Below are 20,361 nucleotides of genomic sequence, written 5' to 3'. Positions count from 1 at the left end.
CCACGGTTCTTGAACTATACTCAGAGTAGAGAGTGGATTTCATGCTCTTTATTCAGCTCATAGTGGTGAGAAGGAATGGAAGTTCCCCCAGAATGTCTGCTTTATATACATTATGTACACAATGGGCCCCATGTAATTGGCTAATTCCGGGATTCTCCTGTAGGCCAATCAGGTAGCAGATTCCCTTCTACCTGGAGCTGGATTGGGTGGCTCCTATGGACCAATCAGACTGCTGCATTCTGGATCCTATTGTTCTAGGACCAATCAGACTGCTGCATTCTGAATACTATTATTCTAGGACCAATCAGACTGCTGCATTTTGGATCCTATTCAACTCAGTACATAACAGTTCTCCTTGCCCCATGACAGCTAGCTAGTAGCCAACATGTACCAGAGCTCCACCAGCCAGAGGAGAAGACAGGGAAGCCCTTCTCTCCCTTCATCGATCCATGCAGCTCCTGCTCACTGGCCCCAAGAAGGCACAGGGACTGAGGGGGGGCACTGTCACCATGTAGCAGTGCCCCCAGCCAGATGAGGAAGAGTGAGTGAACTGGAAGACTACCATGAGCCCAACGTTCAAGAGTGCACTTTGGGGGCAATTGAAGATAATTTTGACTATACATGATTTTCAGCTTACCTGCTGACTTTAGAACCTAACCAAGATGTATTATAAAGCATTGGTCTCAACTGGTTGGTTGGAACCTACAAGTGGACTGTGTCCAGCCTAATTTGAGTCGCACCTGAATAGTAATAGTAATTTATTATTTGTACCCCGCCCATCCGGCTGGGTTTCCCCAGCCACTCTGGGCAGCTTCCAACAAATATTAAAAATACATTAAAATGTCACACATTTAAAAACTTCCCTGAACAGGGCTGCCTTCAGATGTCTTCTAAAAGTCTGGTAGCTGTTTATCTCTTTGACCTCTGATGGGAGGGCGTTCCACAGGGTGGGCACCACTACCGAGAAGGCCCTCTGCCTGGTTCCCTGTAGCTAAGCTTCTCTCAGTGAGGGAACTGCCAGAAGGCCCTCAGCGCTGGACCTCAGTGTCCGGGCAGAATGATGGGGGTGGAGACACTTCTTCAGGTATACTGGGCCGAGGCCATTTAGGGCTTTAAAGGTCAACACCAACACAGCACATAGCCATTTTATTTTCCTTTACTGGGGGTGGGTGGAAGAGCAGATGGAGATACAGGCACTTTGGAGAATAAAGGGGTGGGAACAACAATCACAGTGAAAATAAAGAGAACCATGAAAATTTTCAGTGAAAAAAGGCAATTGGCTTTGCCTCAATTCACCCTTAAACGTTACTTGAATTCAGGACCTTAATTTATCTTCCTCTCCTCCCCTCCCATCAGTCTCCCAACTCCTCCTTCTCACAACGTCCTCATTCAAAAACCCATCAGCACAAGTTCAATTAACTGCTGAGTCTTTTGTTTTCTGGCACGGCCTTTCTTGAGATACACTTTCGTTACACGACAACTAAACCACAGACTCCATCCTCTCACACCTTACCCACTAATTAATGATTAATTCATTTTGCTTTCACGTAGCAGGAGCCTAATTCTGTATGGTTTTCTCAAAACCAAAATGTGACAAGGCAGACAGCTACATACACAATGAAAAAGTTACACTCAGGTTCCAAGCAGATTGACAAATCATTCTATTGCTTGAATCTCTATCAGGCTTCACCTACTTATGCATTTCCTTCTAAGACCCCCAACTACATGTTACACTGTGGATATATGCAATGATAGATGGTTGCATCTCTGTTGCAGAGGACCCTTGGGAACAGACAGTTTTACAGGGTAGAAGAGAGGTCTAGAGAGTGTGAAATCCTTTGCCTACCTGTGATTTCTCCCTGAAACATCCCAAATTGCTATATTTCAAAGAAATTTTTGCCCTGGTCAAGGTGGTTCTTTTTTAAAAAGGCAACAGACAGAGGCTAATGTTAAACAGCTGAAATGCAAGAGCCCCACTCTAATTGTATTTGATTTTGAAGAGAATGTAAGCTGCCTTGGGGAACAGAAATAAAATAAATTTATTTCCTCTTCTACATAGTCATATCTTTCTTTCAGTATAACACTCTGTTTCTGTGCTGAAAGCTTTTACAGGGACTAGAAATAAAATATCACATTTTGTTTCCCAAGTAGGACAGGTCTTAGTTATACCAATTATACTATAATTCACCTGGAAATACCTACAAGTACAGCTTAACATTTTCACAATTATGCTCACTGTCTCAGTGTTGGAATATTTTAAGGAATATAGCACATTTGAGAACGATTTTCTGGACTCCATCCTGACAGCCTAAAATTGTTATCTTTCAAGGCTTAGGTGTGTGAGAAATTTGAAAATATTATTTCCACAGCTAACGACTTTAGTGCTGTGAGCAAGATCAGTTCCACCAGTTGTTCTAAAATAGTAGCATTATCCCTAGGGAATTAGAATGTAATTCTCCTTCTGTGTGAACAGAAAAGCAGAAAAAAGAGAAAACATTGTTACCCTCCGCACATCTTTCCCGAATGTTTCACTGTAGCTGGTTCCAAGGATTTCAAACTGGACGTAGGGGTTGGCACCATCTTCTCTGAACTCCATAACACCTGTGAGACCAGTGATGTGACCCTAAGGAAACAAGGTCATCAGTTTTAGGACATTTATTATATAGATCACAAAAGTAGTGTAATGAAACTTAAAGTAGCATCATGTATCAGAAGCACCACAAATGCTCACAATAGTCTACAAACACAAGAACCCATTTTCTAAAAATAGAACCCATTTTCTAAAATAAATAGATTTTTATGTAAATTGTACATTGTATGATCTTAATCTACATCAATGAAAAATAATAATCCTTTTTTTAAAGGAACCCATTCTGTAAAGAAACTAGAGAATGTTGGCATAGACCATTTAATACTCATAAGCACCTGTGGGAGATTTAACACACACTAGAACTGCCAAAAGAGCAAAAAATATTTTATTTGGATCTAAAACAGAATTCTGCTGGGGCCTTGTGGAGATATAAGCCATACTTGGCATGTCTGGATAATGTTGGGGACTGACCACAACCTAGAACACAAAACCACAGTTCTCATTCTTCATGCCTAGAGTTGCAAGTAAGAATGGCATGACTATTCAAAGCTAGGATGCTAAATTCAAGCAGGGCACAGCAGGCTGCCTTCAAATGGGGATCTTAACCTACGCTTGTCCTCCCAGTTTCCCCTTCTCCAAAGAAAAATCACTTACCTCAGCTAAGTAGAAGGGGGTAGAGGGCTCCAATCATGAAAAGAGACACCTGGCTGCTAAATCCCATTATCCCCAGCAGCAAATGACACTCCAAGGTCATTTGCAATCAATGAGGAGGCTTATGGCAGCAGCCAACGCTACACAATGTGACATTTTCTGCCAGGCATCATGGGGCACAGGTCCTTCTCATGCCACATAAGGGCCTTCGCCACTTGTTATTTCCTCCTCCTTCCACAAGGCTTTTGTTTTGTTGTTTCATTTTATATTGGGAAAGAAAGGGACTGGTGGGTGGGGCAGGGCAGTGGCGATACAAAGCCCAGATAGGTCTATGTCGGCATTCACAAAACCTCTTGCAAATTCTTCCCTTCATCTGCCTTGACCGTTGCCTCAGAAGAGCGAGGAACATTCTCAGGGATGACTCACACCCTAGCCAGCACCTTTTTAATCTCCTGCTCTTGTGCAGGAGATACAGAAGCATGAATAGCCACACCAACAAGTTAAAGAACAGTTTCTACCCGTAGGCTGTGAGGCTGCTGAATTGAAGACAGCAACATTACAGCTGACGTTCGGGTTTGGTGGTCATACGACAGTGTAACAAGGACTGAGAGATTGTGGGGGGGGGAGGGGGGCTCGTTTAATTTCACTGTAAGCAAGTGGTACAGTGACAAAAGTATTTCTATTCTATTCTCCCTGAATCCTGGCCAATGTGTTTCCCAGCTCACCCTCCGTTTTCCTCCTGATCCTGCCATGCCAAAGCAACGTGACTTCCTTGGTAAGGAAGCTTGCCTGCTCAGTCTGTCCGCTGGGTTTCCATTTTCCTATTCTTACCTTCTTAATCGTTTCCAGCATGGAGCGGCCTCCGTTCCAAGGCTTGGTTGATTTCCTCATGCAGTTCAGGCTTGCCATGCTGTGCCACTTCCTGTCCTCCAGCTTTCTGTGGAAGGCGTTGGCCAACATAAGCACACTGTCATAGAGATAGAGGTTGGAGACCTGAAAACAGGGACAAAATGTAATATAGATATGAGGAAATTGTTAAAGAATCCCCAGTATGTTTAAGGGTATAGTGGGGTATGCAAAACCAAGCATGGAACTGATTCATATTTAAAGCAATAGCAAGCCCATCATGTAAATAATTGTTGATTACCTATTTTGCTATGGTTTCACAAATGACAGCAAGATACAGAAGGAATCAGCACTCTGGTAGAGCACATGCATTATATGTAGAAATTCTGGGTTTTACTAGAATAAACCCATTGAAATTAATGGACCTAACTTAGTCAGGTTCTTTACTTTCAATGGGTTGACTCTGAGTAAGACTCTTGAGTAAGTCAACTGCGATTACCATCCTCTGAGTTTAATACCTGGCATCTCTCCATAGCCAGAATCCCATATCTCTGTATTTTCTTCCCCAGATGAATTCAATGCAAAATGTTCATTCTTGACCAGGTTAGGCTGCTGACACAGAGCCCACGTAAATCTGCAAAGCGGATCCTCCTTTTCAAGTGTCTGCGTTGTGCATGTGCCAGGGCACCCCCCCCCTACACACACCCAGGGGAAGGGGAGGGGGATGATCCCGAGCCCACAGTGGCCCTGCGATTGCGCTACTGGCCTGTTGGCCAATTAGTGAGTGGTGGCGTGATTGTGGGGGGCTTTAAAAGGCGGTGGTGCATTGTCAGGGCTTCATCTGGCTTCATGCCACTGAACACCAGCCCAACTGCCCTAGTTTTAAGTGTCCACTTTGGCCTTGCTCTGGAAACCGGTTGGCCGCCTGTTTTGGAACAGGGGCCGGGTAGGATTTTTTTCCATTTGGCAGATTGGCACTAGCCATTGGGTTTTTGCCTACCTCTTAGCAATCATCACAACTTTGTAAGGTTAGGCGGTTAGGCCTTGGCTTATTGTGATGTGGGGGAGGGGAGATGCAACCATCACCTGCCCCTCCAGGTACAAGGGTATTCCATTAGAGAAATCCGTGGGTCTAGACATCGTCCAAAGTCTGCTTGAGGGGCTAGGGCCATGCCAGGACCCAACAGGAACCCCAGGGTGAGCTTCAGTTGGTTGCCATTGACAGAGCTCCCTCTTTTGGTGGTTTACCCTTTCAGACTTCCTGCAAGGGGGCAGGAGTCAGTCATAATTATTGCCAATGCCTAAGCCAATACCGGGACACAGGTGGCACTGTGGGTAAAACCTCAGCACCTAGGAATTGCCGATCACATGGTTGGCGGTTCGAATCCCCGCGGCGGGGTGAGCTCCCGTCGTTCGGTCCCAGCTCCTGCCCACCTAGCAGTTTGAAAGCACCCTTAAGTGCAAGTAGATAAATAGGTACCGCTTTATAGCGGGAAGGTAAACGGCATTTCCGTGTGCTGCTCTGGTGCTGGTTCGCCAGAGCAGCTTTGTCACGCTGGCCACGTGAACCAGAAGTGTTCCGTCCTCTAGAGTGAGATGAGCGCACAACCCTAGAGTCTGTCAAGACTGGCCCGTACGGGCAGGAGTACCTTTACCTTTACCTTTAAGCCAATACCACTCACATTTCTGTAATCAGTAAAGTTGTGGCCTTAATTTTGCCCATTAACCTTTAAACTAAAATTCTGTGTCAATGTGTTTTTATTATTCCTGGGGGTGTGCACCTGGGCCTTGATGCACAAGTCTCTCTCTCTCTTTTTAAGCTCAGTCACTCTCCAAGCAAGCTGATATCTGAGTTTGCCTCTAACACCTTGAAAGCATGTCTAAAAATTACCAAGACAAAACTGACGGCAGATTAAATATGATTATTTTAAGAGCTCTGAATTGTGACTTGGCCTTAGAGGCCCATTTTTGCATCCATGCTCAAATTATAGCAGGGGCAGGAAACTCTGATTGCCCTACACTTTTGTTGCTATTGCACCAATATCACTAAATCTGAGAAGGTAGCTCTAGGAGACTCAAATCAGAGTGCCAATGGAGCTGCAAAAATAGCCAAAGTTTAACCTCAGGGGATTTGAGTCTGCAGCTCATTATTCTACCCAACTCCAGTTTTTGTCTCTTCATACCACATTTCAAAAGCCAATGTTCAAGCAAGTATTTGTCATTTAGTTGGACTCCCCGTTCTCCTTTTATACTGAGCTTCTCATCGGGGTTCTGTAGCTCATTTAAAAGCAGGTTTTACGCATAGAAGGTGAAACTATACCATTTTGTTTAATGTACCGAAAGTGAGAGACCGGATTCCTTCTGCTCCCTGATGAATTCCATTTCACACCCACATTTCATATTAGTAATTCATTGTAGAGTTGAGTTTTAGTAGCCAGCGTGAAATGCACTACACATACTCTCAGGTTTGAACTGTTCTATTATAGTTCTGGAGAGAGGGAAGTCACAGCATCTTTTTCCACACTTCCTCTTTCTCTCTATAGAAAGCTCTAGGACTGACTTCATGTTCTATCTGCCACAGTTCCTGCATTGCTATATTCCCCTTCCCTGGGTATTTACCAGAGAATTCCTTCTTGATGTATATATAACATGTGGTGCCTTTTCAAAAATTCTTCATTTTGAAGACTTTTCATTCTGAACATCTTCTATTTTGAAAGATGGATATATATATATCCTTGCCAAAAAAACTGCTGTTTGAGGATGCAGACAGCTTGCCTATTTTTCATTTCCCTCACTGTTTGCAGCAGGGATGGGAAATCTGTGGCTCACAAGATGTTGGGGGACAACAGTTTCCACAGTCGCTGACCTTTGGTCCTGATAGCTGAGGTTCATAGGGGTTGGAGTCCAACAACATCCAGAGGCCCACAGGTTCCCCATGCCTGGTTTATGGTATTTAGTATGTGTGCTCTCACGCATGGCCTCTAGGTTTTTTGTTCATTGTTAATGTGCATGTTCTCTTTAAGGGAGAATCCACTTCTCTCTCATATGCCTGAAGCATAGGTATTTTCATATGTTTAGATGGGCAGGTAGAACTGAGGGGCAGATGTTAGTGGAAAATAGAACATCCCAGAGGTCCTAATAGTGACAAGAAGTGATGGGCAGGGAATCCAGAAATCAAATAGTAGAAAAGGCGGGTGCCTTTGACGTCGCTATTGGCAGTGCATAGGGTTGCAACTGTATTACACCAACACTAGAAGCACAGCTGTAAGCAGCTGCTTATAGGTAGGAAACCTAAGCAGAAAATTGGGGACCCAATAAATTTCAAATTGAGAAAATGAGCAAAAAGCACAAGGTAGGGGAAATAGTATACACTATTTCCCATCACATTTCAGACCACTCTGATCTTTGTCAGGGAAATCTACAATTTAAAAATATTTATAATTACAGAACTGAGTATTTTAAGCTTAATAACCACCTGCCAACCTAGCAGTTCGAAAGCACCTCCGGGTGCAAGTAGATAAATAGGGACCGCTTACCAGCGGGAAGGTAAACAGTGTTTCCGTGTGCGGCTCTGGCTCTGGCTCTGGCTCTGGCTCTGGCCAGAGCAGCGATGTCACGCTGGCCACGTGACCCGGAAGTGTCTCCGGACAGCGCTGGCCCCTGGCCTCTTAAGTGAGATGGGCGCACAACCCCAGAGTCTGTCAAGACTGGCCCGTACGGGCAGGGGTACCTTTACCTTTACCTTAACCAATCAGTAAAAGTCATGACATCCTTAAAACAAGAACTGTTCAAAAAAAAGTTTAGAAAATATACATAAATTCAAAGTAGAGATACACATCACTCAAACTCTGCATCTTCCACCAGCGACTACTAAAATCTTTCCACACGGAAAGGCCCCTTCAAACTTTGCAGTTCACTGCACAGAAGGAAAACAACACCACCACAAATGTGTTTCCAGATCAGGGTCAAACTAATTTCCCCCAGTTCCCTCCCATGCTTTAGATACAGCAAGAACCTTCCCAGCTACCTTTCCTCCTTTAAACGTGACATTCAGAATGCCACATTGCTGTCACTTCAAATCCCTTTCAGGGGCCCCATCCGTTACGGACTCATAGAAGTGAACACGTTTCCCTCACACAACTCTTTTCTGGTGTCAGAGAAGATATTTACAGCATCACACTTTTGCTGCCCAAAATGGAAATGCTGTGAAGGAGGAAAGGGGGGAAACTTGCTCACATTTATTACCTCAAGCACCACCACAAATCTCAATTTGCTGTGAACACCCACTGCACATGGAGGTGCACGATAACAAGGAATTCATGTAAATTCCTGAACTGCCATGCAAGCCCTGCCCAGGTGGTCTCAAGACATGAGAAAAGAGGAAACTAAAGAATTATCTCTGGAGTAGTGTGCCTCGATTGGTAGAAAAGGAGTGCTAAGGAGAAAATAAAAACAAGGTCACCACTTTTGATTTGGGTTTACTGAGTTGTGCAGCACTGCTGATTTTTCCTCGTTACACACTTGGGAGAAGGAATACTTTATTTTATTCAGACAATTTGTTTCCTCTCCCACATCTGGAGATCTATGAGCAGGTAAAAATAACATTTCACAAAACCAAACACAATACACTAAAAATGCAAAAGTAGAAACGGCCGTTAAACCACCCCGAGTGAAAGCTTAGAAATCTGAGCAAAAAAGCAGGTTTTAACCTGGTGCCTAAAATTGCCTGAAATATAGTTGATTTCAAGGGGGAGGAAGTTCCAAAGTCAGGATGCCACAGTGGAGAAGCCCCTTTGCTACTTTCAATACATTTCTAAATATGCACATAAGAACTGCAAGACAACCATCTTCACTGCAAGACCCAGGTACCTTTTACTAGACACATACAAATGTACTTCTTATTACTTTTGCATAATACATCCTGAAAGAATTGGTGATATTGTCTATCTTCATTATAAGCCATGTCATTTGAGTATCTTTTCAGGAAGCTCTGGTAATTTAACATGTTCAGCAAGTAATGTCAAAATGAAGACCTAGTGTTCATGGAAGGAACCCCCCAATGTAGCTCTTCACCATGCCAGAATCACCTTGCTTGGAAACTTGGTCAACATTGCCACAAGAAGTTCCCTTTCATATGTTGAACTGCAGCTAGAAAAGGAGGTGAAGGAACTCACTATGAATTCGTCCTTTCTTTTCTTATAATGGCAATGGTGCCCACCTGAGAGGGGCCAGAACTGAGTATCAATAAGTTCTGGCTGAAAAAATAGCCCTGAGTAAGGAGATTTGTTAGAACAGCCCCCATCCAGTGAAGGTTACATGCAAAGGGCCTTCACTGATGCATTCAGGCTGCAATCCTATAATTCCTTGCCTGGGAATACAACCCACTGAACACTGGGATTTCCTTCAGAATATTCTTGTATAATCTTGCACTATGGGATGATTCGCACATTAATGAATAATCCCAGATCAAACACTCCTGAGAAGTTTTGGTATCACCCAGTGTTGCCTATAATCGATGCTCATCACTGGAGCCACTTAACACCTTAAGCTCCAAGTCAGAAAGTGCTGAGGAATGAAGGGAAATCAAATCAAAATCAAGTGTGTGTGTGTAGGTCAACCCCATACAGGGTCCATTCCAAACTAGGTTAAAAGGGGACTTGGAAATCCAGGAGCAAATTACTGGTATGGTGAACTGTCAACCTCACCTGGCAGTCAGGAACAAAGAGGATATAATGGTGAAAAGGGGAGAACCTGCCTGCAACTTGGAACCTTCTACTGCTGAGCAAGTTCAATAGATCAGGAACAATTTCTTTCTTTCTTTTATTGGAAGTTACTCTTTCAAACTTTCTGTCCCTTTAATCAAAAAGAAACATCTTTCAGGAGAATAAGGCAGTTCATCAGGAGAATGACCCAGTATCATAACTATGGCAGGTTCAGAATAGTCAGCAAGGCTAGGTATCAAGTTAGACAAGAGGACAATGGAGAGACACACAAACTAGGAAAGCAAGCTGATTGCCAGATGCCATTGCTTGAATAATGCGTTCTCAGGCTGAGTATCCCAAGACTTTCAGTTGCCAAGCACACTCCATGAGTGGACACAACTGTCATCTGTCAAGACTGTAGCAGATGGAGGTAACTGAAAGACATGCCACTCTTCCAGAGGCAGAATTTTCTGGAGAGACTTAGAGCCATGTGTATTCACATAGTAAGGTGTTACGAAATTCTACTATATACTTAAAGCTCCAAGAGGCAGAGTCGAGACAAAACAGAACTCATCCTGCCTCATCTGTACGAACTTTGTGGGAAGGTTATATGATGCTGGATGCTTATTGAGCATTCATTTTGATTTGTTTGTGGGGAAGTTAGATGACATCCTATCAAGGAGTTGCTACCCCGCACTTTGCAGTGCTTTTGATCCTTTTGATCACTTTTCATCTTGCAAAAAAGTCCATTTCTTTTGGAAGCAGTTTTGCACACAAATGCTTGTAAAGTGAGTTTTAAAATGACCTAGGAAATGAGAAAGCTTTAGGCAAAAATTTGGTCCAGTGTTTCAAGCCAATATACATGAGCATCAACCTTCCTTACTTCATCTATTCCCCTTCCAAGTTGTTCTTTTCTTCTTAGACCTCTCACTTCTGGTCTTACCCTTTACTGCTCATTCTCCTGAACCAGTCCCTCCCAACTCTCTCCCTTTTCTAAGCTGTGTTCTAGAAAAATCACAAAATTGGAGAGATTGATGGCACAGCTGGCTTTGGAAGCTAGCAGTAGCAGAGAAGCTTCCCCATCACTGTTTTGTGACCAAAGGGCTAGAAAAAGCAGAATCAGATTTTGTTGTGTCAAATGGCTTTCTTTCTTATCCTACATAAAAATAAAATGAGTCCCCCTCTACGCCCAAAAGGATGTTACAGTTTGGAATAATTAAAAATCGTCCAAGTCAGAAATAGATGAAGTTTGTGGTTTTCATACTTATGGGATCAGCATTTGCAGACTGAAAAGCGTCTTCTTTTGTTGTATTTGAAACAAAAGAAAAATGATATACTGTTTGCACTCTGTAATTTGTATTGTAAGGTTGCTTCATAAAGGGGGGGGGGGCAAAAGAAAAAAAGGAAGAACAAAAACAAAAGAGCCATTCAAATAGATTCAGTCCATCTCATATGACAGCAAGGTTTCTCCTTTTTTTAATACAGCTATTTTCTGATACTTTGTCCATTCTAGTTTTTAAAAGACTCAAGTGACAAGACTTACAGTCATTTCTTTCAGCAAATCTTTCACTATTTAATGGATCACCCTGTCAGGCAATTTTCACCAATACTCAGTTTTCATTTCTTTTTTCTTCATTTTGCTCTTTTACACACAGTTATAACTCCCTGAACAATTTCTCTTTGTCTCTGTTGTTCATATCTTTCAAGTAACAAGTGTCCTTCAGTTACTTGCATAACCCCCCCCCCACACACACACAGAATCAACATCCTTCTGAGAGTAACAAAAGATTTCTAGTAATCACAGGACACAGGACACAGGCAAAAAAACCCCACCAACCCCTGATTGACAAAAATGACTTGGCTTCTGTTTCTGAGAGCAGACTGACAGTTATTGGGTTATTCACACAAATTCCATTCCTGTTCTTTTCCATCCCATATCAAACCACATTTCTCCTTCACATATTTCAAAAGCACTTTGTAAGGCGTGTCCACATGGCTGGACCAGTGGCAGAGCTTCATGCTCTAGCACCGGGGGCGGAGAGCAGGTGGGGGCAGGGCGCATGTCCCGGAGATGTGGCACGCTGCCTGCAGGGGCATGGGGTGCGTCCTGGGGGCGGGGGCGCTGCCTGCGGGGGCAGGGCACCCAGTGCAGGCAGGGGGGCAGCTGCGATGGCACCCTGGGGATCGCGTTGCCGGGGCCGGTGCACTCCCCACACACACACTCCTCTTCCTCCGCCAGTGGGCTGGACCTCATAGATGATGCTGTCATTTTAAAAAGATCAGGCCATTTAGCCAACCTATGTGAATTCTCTTTAAATAAGTTAGTGGAGTGGCAAGAAGCTATTCTATAGGGAAGCAGCTTCTACACTGTTCCAGTAAAGAATGACAGAGAGAGAGAGAGAGAGAGAGAGAGAGAGAGAGAGAACATAAAAGGTACAGTGGTACATTATCATAATCCTCTCTGGAAGTCCGTTCGACTTCTGAAACGTTCAAAAACCAAGGTGTGGCTTCCGATTGGCTGCAGGAGCTTCCTGCACTCAAGCAGAAGCCGCGTTAGACGTTCGGCTTCTGAAAAACGTTCGAAAACTGAAACACTTCTGGATTTTCGGCGTTCGGGAGCCGATTCGTTCGTCAACTAAGCCGCTTGAGAACCAAGGTTCCACTGTACTAACATACGTTCCAAAGACCCCAGAATTATCTCCAGAATCAATCCATGGACTATTGACTTTGATGAAAGGTTCTCAGAGGAGCTGTACATACAGCAATATTACTTCTAATGTTAACTAAGATCTAACATGGTGGAGTAGGAGAAATACATTATTTCCCTATTCCTTAAGAGATATTTAGAATGGACTACAGCAGTCAAGATCAAACTAACAGACTGCTCTTATAAACATCAGGAACTGCTTGAGCAGGCAGTAGCCATAGTAGTGACTGATACAGATATGCCCCCCTGGTGCTATTGAAACATCAGTCCTTCCAAATCCCTGCATAGTGCAATTTTGCAATGCTGAAGTCAAGGAGAAGAGCAGAGCATTGGCAAAAGGCTGTGCTGGCGCTTTTGAAAAGGGCAGCAATTACTGTCCGGTATCAAATATTTCATTCTTCAGTAACATTGAAAGAGTGGTGGCATTTCAATTCCAGGCAGTCTTAAAGGAAAGTAATTACTTAGATCCATTGCAATCTGGTTTCTGGCCTGGCTATTGGATGGAAACAGCCTTGATCACCCTGGTGGATGACTACACCAGGGAATGGATGGGTTGAATGTAACCCTGTTTGTTCTTCTGGACCTCTTGGCAGCTTTCAGTACCATTGACCATTGTCTCCTCCTAGATCATCTTATTGGATTGCCACCATTTTTAATTGGCTCTGGGCCTTTCTGAAAAAGACAAAACCAATCAGTGGCGCTGGGAGACTTCTGTTCCGCCTTTGGTCTATGGGGTACTGCACCTCAAGCTTGTTAATATCTACTGTACGTCAAGAATGTTTTGTTGTTGTTGTTGGCTTTGCAGACTGAAGTTCAAAATAACCTTACATCTACAACAAACCTGCAAAGTAGGTCATATTACAGCTCAGGGTGAATAAGGTCTGAAGCTATTGGTTTATGTAAGAGCACTCAATGAACATTAAAAGAGCCTGCCCATCTAGTCCAGCAAACTGTTCCCAAAGTGACAAATCAGAAGTCTATGACTTCATGGCTAAGATTATGTTTGAACTACGAACTTGTAACTCAGCTCATAGCATGTGTGTTTAACTACTTCAATCCCCCACGGTACTATAAATGCTTTTTATTTTTTGGGTTTAGACGGAGTAACGTCAGCTGCCTCAGATCCTTTCATCCCATATTTTAAATATAAAAACTCAAAAGAACATACTGAGTTTAGGTAAATCAGTTCCTGCAAGCACACACAAAATGTGAATAGAAATAACATTAAAAAAAAACACACCTCAGAAGCACAGAGCTGTGAAATTATTTTTCAGTAATAACAGAAACCCTACACCTTAGCTGGTAAATATATTATTTCAGGGGTAATGGATGATCTGCATCACACAGCACAACTAATAATAGAGCAGGAGTCATTTTGAAAATCTGTGCTCACAACAGTACATTACCCTTATTCTGTCTAGGACAACTTACTCACATTCTAGCAGTGCAACACTGTGTGCTTCTTCTTGCCTCCAGGTCACACCACTGGTGACTTCCAATGATGGCAAGACATCTGAACTTATAGGTCAATTGTCCAATTAAGATGAAATTAGTCTCCATTGTAGGAAGCAATGTTAACATGACACATATTTCCAGTTCAAGTGTGCAAGAGATACTGCAGTTGACTCCCAGGTTCAGGGTAGATAGTTGAGGGCCCTCAGCCAGAAAGTGTTGGTTAGTGTTTAGTAGCTCATATATGTTGTTCAATTGAGTGAAGAATGGGACAACCATTTTCCTAGCATGCAGTGCATATTCGGGAATTGAGTAACAGACTTGCTCTAGACTTAGCTAGTTGCCTCCCCCTAGAGGAACAGGCACACAGTCTGAAACTGCTCCTAGAGTCGTTACTCAGAGTTCAAGTACATAGTTTCAGTGATTCATGGTGGTTTTTGCTGGCCCACTGGCTACAACTGTTCCTGGAGAAAGAGAGTCTGGCCACAGCAGTCCATGCTCTATATAAGCTCCCAGTTAGACTACTGCAATACACTCTGCTTGGAGCTGCCCTTGACAATGACATGCAACTTGCAGATAGTGCAAAAGGTGGAAGTGAATTTGCAGTTCAACACCAATCCTAAAGGAACTGAACTGGCTGCCAATATGCTTCCTCCCCACTTTCACAGTGTTTGTCATAATGTTTAGAACCCTGAATGGATTGGGACCATGTTACTTAAGAGAGCACCTCTCACTACATATTCCTGCCTTAAAGTTAAGATCTGGTGAGGTGGGAGAGGGCTGTCCTCCACACCAAATTAAAACTTGGCTTTTTACTCAGGCATTTGGCCTATGGTGAGAATAGCTTAGAATTTGACTTGCTTGTGGTATTTGCTGGTGCTCAGCATTTAAGATTTTATGCTGAACATGACTATTATTGGTTACGCTTCATGTTTTTTGGTTTGATTGCTGTATCTTGCCCTGAGATCAACTGACATTTATTGATATTTATTGATATTTATTGAATTTATATACTGCCCTATACCTGGAGGTCCCAGGGCAGTTCACAGAATAAAATCAAAATATAAAACCACAAAATACATAATCAAAATAAAAATAACAACCCAACAGCCCCCCCCCCAAACCCACTTTTTTTTTTAAAAAAAATCTGATATAGCTTGGGTTAGAGGTTTGTTAATAAATTAATACAGTGTGGAAATGTAATTGTCTACCCTGAGGTGTGCCACTGCCCCAGTGAAAGACCTTGACAGATTTTCAATCTGGGTGGAATAAATGCACATAAAGGCAAGCTTTGTCTAGACAGAAGACTCTTCACCTAACTCGTGTTGCACTTGCTTAAATGTCAGAAGAGAACCCATGTGCATATACTTGTAGGTTCTCTTTAGGCATTTAAACCAATGCATGCTGCTGCTGTCCGACACACGTTGTTCTAGCCCGATCAAAGTTCTGCAAAGCAAAGCCAATCTGGATCCCGAGGCCTAAAGTTTAATGGGGATGAGAAGGTCAGCAGGGCAGAAATGTGTAGCATAAAGCAGAGCAATAGGGTAAAATGGTCAAAGTGAGAGCGCATCCCAGAAACATCTGCAACTCATAGAAAAGTGCCACTTGAACATAAACCAGTGTGTGGCAGGTTGCCATGGCAGGGTCTCTGTGTGTGATGAAGCAGGGCTTCTACCACGATTCAGAACGTAGTAACATGCCTCCCAAACTCATCCTCTGCCATCCCATACACTTACCGTCAAGACCTTCCATCAAAATCCTCCCACCTGAGAGATTTGGAACAAACAAAACCTAAATTTATTTAAACATTTGGCTTCGTGGCTCCAAATGAGGGCCAGAAGACAATGCTGGCAAGAGATCTGATGGAATAAGGTAGGCACTGCACAGTCAAAGCACACACAATTTAGGAGAGATGTGCTCCACTGTCTGAGTTTTATGGACAGTTTTACTAGGCTTGTCAGACAGGGCTTTACAAGGTTTGTCACCAATAAAGAAAACCTCTGGGTGCTGTTCATGAGGACATTGAGAACCAAGTAGCTCCAGCAGAATTTTAGCTAATTCTATCAGATTAAAGTTAATATGCTGTGACCTTAACATTTTTTCTTTATTGGCTTATATTCTAAGTAGTTGCATTTATTTGCCTCAATAAATACTACCCTAAGAAGATGGCAGAAATCTGCTTGCTTACTATAGCAAAACAGAGCCAGCAACAGCTAGTAAGAAAGGGGGCCAGGTATTATTTATTACTACATATTAACTTGATTTGATGACTACTGGACATTTCAAAAGGAAACAACAACACCGAAACACTCTTTCCAATCTGGCAGAGAAAGCAGTAAATGTTTTACCATTAACATTCTAAGCAACATCTGAGGTCTGGCGGGGGGAGCAGTTAATATAATCATCACTCCTGTTCTACTGCTTCAGTTGCAACTGGGAACAGGAAGACTGAGCAGGTGCAGAATCTCCAACGGCCCAGGAGGAGGTGCTTTGGCTCCAGCAATGAGGTGGGGTGGGGAAGTCACTTAAGAGCCCCATTGGGTCACACCAAAAAGCTTTTCTAGCCCAGAATCCATGGCGGTCAACCTGGTGTGTATAGGAAGCCCACCAACAGGAGATTGGGACAATAGTACAGTGGTACCTTGGGTTACAGACGCTTCAGGTTACGGATGCTTCAGGTTACAGACTCTGCTAACCCAGAAATAGTACCTCGGGTTAAGAACTTTGCTTCAGGATGGGAACAGAAAACACGTGGCGCCAGCAGAAGGCCTCATTAACTAAAGTGGTACCTCAGGTTAAGAACAGTTTCAGGTTAAGAACAGACCTCCAGAACAAGTTAAGTTCTTAACTTGAGGTACCATTATACTCTCGCATTAGTGTTCCTCAGCCACTAGCACTTGGAAGCAAATTGCCTCTGACCTTGGAGGCAGCATACAGTCATCATGACCACTAGCCACTCGTAGCTATTAAAGCTGTTCAAGTCGACAGACATCACTACATCAGATGTGCACATACCCAAAGCTTAACATCCTCTTCAGAGGCCCTGTTCTGGATGTCCCCTCCAACTAAAGTGAGGTGAACAATTACCAAGGAGGACGGCCTTGGGAAAATCATCGTTCCAGCATGTAATTATCTCTTGGAACTAGATATTTTTAAGCAAGTCCAATGAAGAATGCCATGTTCATTTTTCCTTTTCAAAAAGACTGCAGTTGACTTGGCGGCCTAGTACCTGACATTTTCCTGAGTCTAGTGGACTAATGATGTAGCATCTTCCTATGACTTCCTTACAATCAATGAAAGCCCTATTCTCTTTCCTTTCTCCACAATTTGAGCTTCCTGCTTGCTTCTAGGTATGGGATAATGTATAAACATGAATCCAATGTACCGTACCTGTGAGGACATTTTGAATATAATCCTCACATTCCTGGCTATAACAGTTTGTTTAGTCTTATTTGATTTTAAAAGGATATTGGGTCAGAAATTCTAAATGAGCTTAGGAGTGCTTAGCTCTTGCTAGGGTTGTGGCGGTTATATATATTCACACAACCAAACCACACGAGAATATTCTCAAGCGTCAAAAATTTGCAAATTTCAACACACGCCAAGGAACGCAAAAACCAGGTAAGTCATTTCAGCAGAGCTCTTGTCAAAATTTCCATGTTCAACTTCCCTAGTCAATATATGAAATTGCTTAATACATGGCAATAGAACATAACATACTTTTTACATAAAATAACATCCCAAGGGGATTTGACAGGAGTCAGTGCAATGGGCTACCAATAAAATTAGATCTGAAGCATTTGGGAACTAGGGGAAGGAGATAATTGGGTTGGCCAACAGCCATTTACATCCTGTATGTGGAACACACTGAGACCTAAGTCCTTCCATTTGCATTTCTCCTGTTCTATTACTCCCGTGAAACTTTCCTAGTAAAGTCACAGGTCATGACCTCCTCCCAGGGGAAAGAGAAGGGATGGGCCCTTTTACTCAACAGATATGCTACTGACCTGAAGCATTTGAAGATAACCTTCTTGTGGGTCACAGAGGAGCGAAGATATCCGGTGGTTGTTCCTCATGCATCGTTGATTGTTCTCTCTTGACAGAGGGAAGATCTGCCGTATGACCGTCATCCTCCCGAGAGCACTGTGCACCAGTTCCAAAATTTCATTGTCGCTGATTTCCTGTGAGGAAAGAAACGAATTCATTAGAATCCACTTCCATGATAAATTGTACTTTGAATGAATCTTTTATTTATTGAAGTCCAGCACCTATATATTTCTGAGGACATTTTTGAAAAAACAGAAAATAACTGAGACGGAGAGAACTTGGTGCTCTTACCTAGTGAAAACTTAGCCAGTTTCTGGCCTCATCTACACAGGACATTCTGTGCCTAGAAAGCATGGCTCTGAGCAGCTTTGCGCTTGCCCCATCCTTTCTAGGCATGGGTCTGAGTGGCTTTGCCTTTGCCCCACTGCATTTCCCTGGGAAGGCTGCTCTTTAGTGCTAAATCGGAACAAACTACAATCTGCAGAAAACCCAATTGTGTTAAGCCATCAATTTCAGCTCTAAACCATCAATTTCCCCCCAGGAAAGTGGCAGGGTGAACAGGTGTGGATAAATTTGGTCAGTGTCTGGATGAGGAAGTACTTATTAATAGCTTCCAATATTTTTCTCAGGCTTCACAAGGGAATAGTGAAGTCTAAGTGTAATAAAGAAATAGATAGAATAATTAAAATGGAGCAAATTTATGCTTCTACGGCATTTTTCTTCTTCATTCAGACTTATCATGTGAAGACAGTTGTGGTTGTTTTGTTGTGGTGGCTGTTAATTTCATTTATGAATCACTTCCCATGGGGCATCCTAAAGCAACGTACAATATAATCCCACCATTTGTCACAAATTGAAACTTCAATTTAAAACATTTATTGAATTGCTGTATATTTTCTCATAATAGCTATAGCAAATGTATCAACAGAATAAACAGGCACTTTTTAATCAAAGGAGCTTGCACTTATGGCATGCATGCCCTAAAATATAAGACAATTAAATCAACCATAAAAACCACCACTCGTTACACAGAGCCTATCAAGTGGCCAGAAATATAGATGTTCCTGGGGAATAATCAGGATCCTCACTAAATGGCATTCTTACGTCATGTATTAATGTACTAGTAAATAAGCACAGCTTATCAAATTTGTGCGATAAGTATAATCTGAACCTATTCTTTGTAGTGTTTTCTATCCTGTGCCATAATATGATGATGATGATGATGATGATGATGATGATGGAGGACAGATTTCAGACCAAGGTATTAATCCAAAGGTTACTAGCTAAATAACGGCTCATTTAAAAGCACTTATGGCTTTTTCTTGGAACTAAAGAAAATAAATCCAGGAAGATTCCCCCCCTCGCTTTCTAAATGACAGGTGCCATAGGATATTGTCAGAGCATCCATGCTTTCTGAGAATATTCCATCTGATTAAATTGGCTATTTCGGAAGGGATAGGAAAACACATTTGACATGAGTCACCTTGTTTTGTCCTGCCCTCCACTTGTGCTTGTGGCACAACAGTGTCGCTTACTTTATGCAACTTAATCTGTGTAGGGAGCGAGATTCTTGGTGCCCGGAATAACATTACTCAAGATTCTTTTCTGGGGTTTCAGGCAAGAGTGTCTCTCTCTTACATCAGCCCTTCTTCTTTTAAAGTCAATTACATCCAATCAAGATCATACAGATGAACACAAGCTATATCAAACCCAACGGTACAGGCAAAGCATTGCTTTTTGGTCTGATCAAGCATAGCTGTACTTAATAGTCTCATTATTTGCTTACTCTTGTGGCCAGGGGAAACGCCTCAGTGGCAAACGTATTATGAGAAGCTGACATAATTCTCACAACTTACGACCGAAAACACACGATGATTTGAAAGCTACCAATTTCCCATATAGAGTATTGCTGGGGGGGAGGGGAGGCTGCATAAGTAAGAAACTATTTCCATGTTACAGGCAACTTCCAGTTTATGCGGGGGTTACATTCCAAGGCACCACACATTTAAGTGAAATGGTGTATATTTGAGACACCACCGGAAAAGCCTGCAAACACCCGTTTCCACCCCCTACCCCTAACCCCTCCTATGACATTTTCTGGTCACTTTCAGGGTTCAGCATGATGCGCACAATTGCACACATATTGAACACATGTAAATGGGGGTTGCCTGTATTAACAATGGGAAGTGTTTGAGCTTCAGTGTTGTTCTTAAAACTCAGGGGTATGGGGAAGAGATTGAGGCAGACAGACAGAACCAACACATTTAGTAGCTCACACATCTAAAAATATGCTAGATGTGGAGACAGAATGTAGTCTGTAAGAACTGTTGCTTGTTGTTGTTGTCAAAATTTTTATTGATTTTACA

At 42.7% G+C, this 20,361-nt stretch overlaps 1 protein-coding gene across 6 annotated transcripts in view; it reads right to left on the bottom strand.

Moving 5' to 3' along the window:
- The window catches only part of GRID1 (glutamate ionotropic receptor delta type subunit 1), a 721,020-nt gene that overhangs the window by 117,765 nt on the left and 582,894 nt on the right, over nt 1-20,361 (bottom strand). For 5 of the 6 annotated variants that reach the window (XM_079975593.1, XM_079975595.1, XM_079975596.1 and 2 more), the window contains exons 6-8: nt 17,956-18,129; nt 4,073-4,234; nt 2,504-2,623 (exon numbers count right to left, since the gene is read on the bottom strand). In XM_079975593.1, coding sequence (XP_079831719.1) covers nt 2,504-2,623; nt 4,073-4,234; nt 17,956-18,129 — 456 coding nt within the window. The remainder of the gene's footprint in view (nt 1-2,503; nt 2,624-4,072; nt 4,235-17,955; nt 18,130-20,361) is intronic. The other variant, XM_079975594.1, reaches the window with a different exon arrangement.

Source organism: Podarcis cretensis, assembly GCF_951804945.1.
Source record: "Podarcis cretensis genome assembly, chromosome: 5".
NCBI lineage: Eukaryota > Metazoa > Chordata > Lepidosauria > Squamata > Lacertidae > Podarcis > Podarcis cretensis.
Note: the sequence above shows the minus strand (reverse complement) of the source record. Positions and strands in the feature narration are given on the sequence as shown.